This window comes from Echinococcus granulosus, assembly GCF_000524195.1.
Source record: "Echinococcus granulosus chromosome Unknown EG_S00003, whole genome shotgun sequence".
Classification (NCBI taxonomy): domain Eukaryota; kingdom Metazoa; phylum Platyhelminthes; class Cestoda; order Cyclophyllidea; family Taeniidae; genus Echinococcus; species Echinococcus granulosus.
Window position 1 is genome coordinate 834,489 of NW_020170383.1, and position 6,756 is coordinate 841,244.

Here is a 6,756-nt window from a genome sequence, read left to right on the forward strand (position 1 = left end):
TAATCATTTCACCGAAGACCACTTAAGTCTAGAAAGCTACTTAGACCCGTAGCCTTTCGCAGGTATTATTTAATAAGTCCTTGCTTCCTCTATGTTTCTTACAGGGTTACTGATCAAAATTAGTCTAATAATTTATAGCGATTATTTCATGGTTTAAAAATGATTTGGCAATGTTGCTACGCATAGGTTATTTCCGCCGCATCGATGGTGTCCCGAAGGTGCTATGCTCATGATGTATATTGTTTTGGTAAAAAGGAATATTGTAACATTATTACTGAAATGTATAATATTGAAGTTGCTCCTTTGTTTCTTTCAATCCTTTATAGACCAACAAGTCTGCTGTCCTTCGTCGGGCCATCGATCGAATCCGATATCTTGAAAAGGAAAATGAGTGTCTTAGAATTCAACTCAGTATGTATGAGAATGGCTATGCTGTAGTCAACGGTAATTTATCTGCATTTCCTTGTTTTACATATGAAAGCTTGAGCATGCAAGGATGCTCAATGTTGGCACTTTTGAAATTAAGTTTCTTCACGCGGAACATATTTTCCTCTATTTGAACTCAATACTTAAAGTGGTGTTTTTGAGTTCAGTGTTGGTAACGTGAGCTTTTGGTTGGGATTTTACTTACGGCTGATAATTTAGGGCGGAAAGTATTCCACTGGCTTTATTAACCTTCGCTATTTCCATTCTGGTTTTCATGTTGAGATTCGTTTAACTAGTTTAAAGTGTTTCGTTTTATTTTTAGGAAGCAGAACATTAAAATAAAGTTCAGGTTCAATTGTGATACAAATTAGTTTCATGGAGTCAAAATCGAATTTTACTGATGTCTGATAGTTCTGCGAGCTTCCACTTCAACTTGCTTACCTTTTCTGCAGATATTGATGAAGAAAGTCATTTGGGGTTCAAATCAAGTAAGGGGCGTCTGGTGCGCATCAAAGCTGATCCAGCCGCAATCCCGCAACAGGTGGAGGTGTTACGACCGGTCCAGAAGCTAAGACAGTCGCCAATGTCTCAATCGCGAGCCCTTCAACAGCCAATTAATTCCTGGAGTAGTCAAAGCGGTCACTTGCCTCCAATCGCCTCCTCCGACGAGAGCTCCCCGCCCTCTATGATTGGAGTGTCATCAATCATTTCTTCTGCCTCCGATGACGTCTCTGCCATCTCGTCTCCGGAATCTTACCAATTTATCCACGTCAGCAGGAAGCGCAATGGCAAGTTTTGATCCCGGAACGCTTTTCTTAGCGTGATAGCTTTTAGTTTGGTTTGATCATTCACCATGGCGAGATTTTCTCGATTTTCAAAGCAGTGACTTAATATTGATATTTGACATTGTGTGCTTTTGCGGAATAATTATGGTAGCTTTCCACAGCCGATTCTAGGGCTTTTATTGATACGAACTTCGCGTCTCGTAAAATGTATTGAACACAGTTTATTCATTTGCCTATTTGTCATCATTGTCTAGTAATTTGAAATGGCCTATTTTTCGTTCTTGTCCTCGAAAACTATGGAACAATTGTCTGTAGATCTTATAATTCAAATATGATGATGTAATTTGTTTGGGTTTTTTGCCTTATAGCAGATGCTCATCTGTTTCAACAAGCCTGCCCCTCAGACGCGAAGGTGGGAGCCTTTTATGCGCCCGGTGATAGATCCACAGACGATGGCCCCATCCAACTTCCATGTCAATCACTTATAATGGCTTCTGATGGCTTTGGGAGACCTTCACCAATATGCAACCCTGCTGATGTTACCTATTCCAATGCCAGTAGCACTAGTGTCAACGGCTCCAATGGCTGTCAAGCCCAAATTCCATCGAGTAACGAAAGCGAAAGCAATTTCACCCGCTTAAGCCTTTTCTGGGGTTCATTCTCTCTTCTCATGTTCAATCCTTTCGTCATCTCGTCTAGTGGTGACGCGAACCGTGAAGGTGCTCACCGTAAGCGTTTATGCCTTTGGGATTTTTATTATGCTGGCCCGAACCCCTCGTTCATACTGAGAACTCAGGCAGCCTAGTGTTCCGCATTCCGGCTTTTTACAGTCCTGTTTGAAAGAATTTAGTGACTTTCATTCTGGTTTGAGAGTCTAGTCGAACTAGGCCAGACATATTTATCCAAATTATCAGTTGCAGTTATTAAGTGAATGCCGTAGTCTCCATACAACTCTCTTCATGGTTGTACCGTAGGTTCAATGTAATTGTGTAACTTATGCAGTACTTTGATTTATTAGCTCAGCACGTTTCACATAAGTGAAGGCAGTTGTCAGTTTTCAAATGTCGGCCGAAGTGGGTTTATGATATTGTTGTAATTCAAACGGCATTTATAAGGCTTGTGAAATAGCTACTTTTCTTCTTGATCTTCGCGCACCTTTTTTCAGCCACCGGGATGCCTATTCTTCGTTTGTTGTCTGCAATATCTCTAAGCTTTCGACATTCCAAAGAAAGCGGTGGTACAAGCTCAGCCTTGAGCCCCTTGTTCCTCTCGTTTTTGTATGCCGCTCAGTGGGTTGTGGCTATCCTCCTTCTTCTCTTTGCATGTCCTCGTAATTTTGGTTCAATTCTACCGAGCTTTCTTACCTGGGGATGCGGAAAACGAATTCAAGGAGTTGTCAGCAAACTTCCTGGTGGACGAGTTGCTCTAATGCATTGGAAGCAGTCCCATGAGTATACCAAAAAAGTAAGCTTGCACCTTTTACTTGAACACCTTACTCAATTCTTCAATGTTCAGATGTTCATTCTCAGGTCGAGAAAAATATCTATGTTTGACGCCTTTTTGTAAGTCAACACTCATTCTAGTTTGCTACTAAGTTATCCGTGATGTTAATTATTCTGACTATTTTTCAAGTTGATCGCTTTTTTACCCCACAGTTGAACTATTGCGAAAAAAATTCACCAAACATTTGAACACAAATGAAAGATTGCGTGCCGAAGTTTAACTTCTCCCATTTATCATTTATTTCCTTGCTTCTGTTTCTTGCCGAGCCGCAGTGTGGGCATCGAATGCAACGTCCTAGAATTCACAATTGATTAATGGGTTATGGGTCCTGCACACGCGATTTAAAGTACCAGAACTACGGAACTGGAAAAATCCATTGCAAAATCGACAAGATGACGTCACAATTTTACCTTATTCCAACTCATAGCAATCATAGACTTCTGCATCTATTCATCACAAGTTTGTCGCCATTGGACTACGCTGTTTTTCGTCCCTTGTATAATGCATGAATGGTACCTTGCGTGGGGAAACATTTGGGTTTTAAATTGTGAGATTTCATCCATCCAGAACGCTGTCCATGCATTTTAGGCAAGAACTTTGCAGATGCCTCTATTCTAACGGCTTCGTCTTGTGAATGCTGTTGCTTCTGTTGAAATCGATTCGTGTTCACCGTTTTATGTTCAGTCATTCCTGCCGTTAGAATTCATATTTTGTGCACTGTATTTGAATGCTTCATTTCAGAAAGCTTGGGTCGAAGCTGGAAGTCAGTTAAAGGAGTCTCTAACAGTACTCGGTGCGTCTCCATCCATTGGCAACGGCCTCATATCCGCCTTTTGCGCACGCGCAAGTGCCTACGTTGAGGGCCTCAGATTCGCCATATATCGTCTGCCGCAATTCTTCTGGCCTTTGATCCGCAAGTATCCCATTCCCCGAGCGTCTCATTTATCTCAGTCTGATGCGCCAACAGTGTCCCAATTAAGGCGGCAGCTGCTTGATCTCAAATTTCTTGGTAAGCACTTTAAATAAGAGAAAGTAGAGGCAATTCGTAGCTTTGAGGATTGTACTCTTGTGCTGTCATTTCACATTCGCATTCGTTATTGCCCAATTAAATGGAGGTTTAAGCTCGTTTGATTAGTAGTCATTCATTATGTATTGAAGTTTAAGACTTATGAACCAACGTTTTTCAATACAGAGACCAGTTGGTGGATAGTGAGTTGCAGTTATGTAATGCACGCTACTTTCAGGATAGGGATTTTGTAATGAAACCCTACTGTGCAATTCACTCATTCGTAGGTCTACTAATTTCACTTTTCCTATTAGTCTTAATTCATCTTCGGCACTACTAAGGTGTTGTGGTAATTGAATTAAAGAAATACTAGCTACTGAATAGTTTTTTTTGCGATCTTATTTTTCGAAAGCAAATGATACTACCATGCATCGGGAAGATTTTGTAGAGAATTCTCAATCCTTCAAAGTAATCTTTAGTTTCTTTCAAATTGGTGATATCTGTTGAAAGCAATGTATTACTACGGGATAGTTGTGTCAAATGATGTGGGATAGTTCACATGATATATGGATGAGTTTTTGAACAATTTATGCCGCTGTTCTATTCTGTTGCAAACTACTTGTCTTCAGATCTCATTCATCTATCAAATAATGACCCGGTGACTCAAGAGTGCCCAGTTGTTTCTGAGATGTCCGGTCGCGAGTGCCTCCATGTTGTGCATCTGATGTTTGCCTGTCTCAACGACTTTGTTGTTGGCTGGAGCTCAGCGCACAGGGGCAGATCTGTCGATCTGGCCGAACTGACCCGTCTGGGTCTCGTTCTGGCTCTCTCCGCCAAACGCTTCTTCGGCGTGAATTGGCTTGGGGTGAGTTTACGCAACATTGTCGCTCCCGCAGCTCTCAACCTCAACTAGCAACACCTATGGAAACTTTTTCATTTTTATTTATTTCACACTTATCCACTTATACCGCCTAAATTATTTTTCGGTGGTTGTTCAGATTGTTTCTAACAGCACGATGACGCTTAAATGCGACTGTTCCTTTTATCTCTAGGACTTGCTGCTGCGAGCGACGCAGCGCATAGCCGGCAACCTGAATGATGGCTCCATTTGTCTCGGTCCCGAAGACGGACCCATAATGGCTATGCTACTTGCCCTCTTCTCCAACGAGTTCTGTCAGAAACACAAAGTAGAGGGAAAGGGTACTGTCTACAACTCATTTCTGAAAATCCAGTTACAGAAGCCAAATGGTTCGCCTTCGAAGTCATTGGTTGTTGACGAAGTTAACTACGATCTTTGTGAGATATTCATCACTAGGGCTCTCGAGGTATTATTCCCTCTTATAACAGTGTTTACCCCAAAGCAAATGAATGAACTTTGAAGAACTGAGATTGTGTTTAGTGATTACCAGTTATACTCCCTTTATGCTTATAATCTCAAGGTTACATATTTCCATCTGAATTTGCAAGCTAATGGATTAGGCGTTATTTGTTCAGGTTCTTATATCACATTTAATTTCAACGACAGTGGCAATGTCGTTAACTAGTTTCAGTGCTTAATTTTTTTCCCTAGTGCATTGTCTTCTCGAACCTTGAACCGACTTCGCCGTTTGAATCCTACTTGAAGGAAATAAAGCGTCTTACATTGCGCCTATACAGTGAGAAATCATCGTTTTTCAGAACCCTGGCGAGTGATGGAAGTTTGGAATCATCTTTGTTGCTTACCCGTAGGTTTAAACGGTGTGCGTCATTCTCTAAGAGGATATTGTGTGCAAATAATACAATGGCGTTTCCGATTTGCCCGGTCGAGATGTTTCCTCCCTTGGATGCTATCCACTCGAACACTTTAATCCATTCATTCACATTTATATTTTGGTTTTATTGATGGTGTTTTGGTTATTTATAAGAGATAATTTTAGGGATCAAATGGAAACGATATATATTTGGTATAATTAAGAATATCTGCAGATCATCCTATTGCAAATGCGTATGTAAAAGCACGGACAATAACGCGGTAAAATGGAGTCTATCTGTAGGAAGCTTGTGTGGAATGCATTGACACTTCAATTTTGTATGCCGTTTATTGAATGCCTTAGACGGTGAAAGTGATTCTGAAGCGGCGTGGGAGGAGAAAGTTGAGCAACCTGATGAGAACAACATTTGGTGGCTGTCAATTCTCGAGATAGCTGGCAGGTGGTATGCTAGCTCTCTCGACTTTGAGGACGTCGCGACGGTTGAGCACATCACTCCAAGCCCATCGAAGATGGATGCTGACGCTCGACTGATTTCACTAGCTTATAAGTAAGCAGCCGTTTTCCCTGTAGCATGACTCTAGGTATACATAGCGTTAGAGGAACGGTTTTGCCAAAGTGCTATTCTGTAAATTTGAAATAAGGGTATGTAACGATGCAACAACAGTCCCAATGATGATAGCTGACCAAATAGTTGTCCTCTATGTTAACTACTAACGATCATGTGACTCATCGGAAGCGATAAATGAAAATTTAATAGTACAATTTTTCTCACATATATGCAACTAAAAACTGATACTTGCTCGATATTACTAGCGGATGTTATACTATTTACGGCTGTTTGTCGTAGCGATTTGCAAATAACTAGTGTGGGCGTTTGTGACACCTTTTGCGTTATTCAGTGTGCTTATGTGGTGCGTTGATATAATTTGTATAATTTTGTGATGTGATGACCAATCTGATCTTAATTCTACCATTACCTTCGTCTAGTCTGTTGTACGTGACTCAGTCTAAAGCCTTTAACGCCGCTGAAGCAAGCCTTGAGGTGGTGGCAAAGCCGCTTCTCGAAGTCTGGACGGCTGTTCGAGAGGCCTCTGACTTACTGGAGCAAACGCCATCGAGGAAGTGCGGAAGTTTAGCTTTTCCTCTTGAGAAGGGCTTCAAACAGACAGTCGATCTGAGGAACTACGTTTATGGTGTAGGTCACTCTACCCTTACCAAGTGGGATTTTTGTTTCGTATTTACTACCTCTGTATTGTTTCTTAGTATTCACTAAAACAATTGAACC

The 6,756-nt window shown here is 41.2% G+C and overlaps 1 protein-coding gene across 1 annotated transcript in view; it reads left to right on the forward strand. All coding sequences in view use genetic code 11, as the record gives it.

The window, feature by feature from the left end:
• The window catches only part of EGR_00781 (Sterol regulatory element-binding protein), a gene marked incomplete at both ends in the record, with an annotated part of 7,162 nt that extends 2,063 nt beyond the window's left edge, over nt 1-5,099 (forward strand). Inside the window, 6 exons of the mRNA XM_024490030.1 lie at nt 327-444; nt 1,580-1,939; nt 2,377-2,675; nt 3,456-3,723; nt 4,350-4,585; nt 4,773-5,099. Of these exons, the coding sequence (XP_024355433.1) occupies nt 327-444; nt 1,580-1,939; nt 2,377-2,675; nt 3,456-3,723; nt 4,350-4,585; nt 4,773-5,099 (1,608 nt within the window). The remainder of the gene's footprint in view (nt 1-326; nt 445-1,579; nt 1,940-2,376; nt 2,676-3,455; nt 3,724-4,349; nt 4,586-4,772) is intronic.
• Between the last annotated feature and the right edge of the window lie 1,657 nt (nt 5,100-6,756).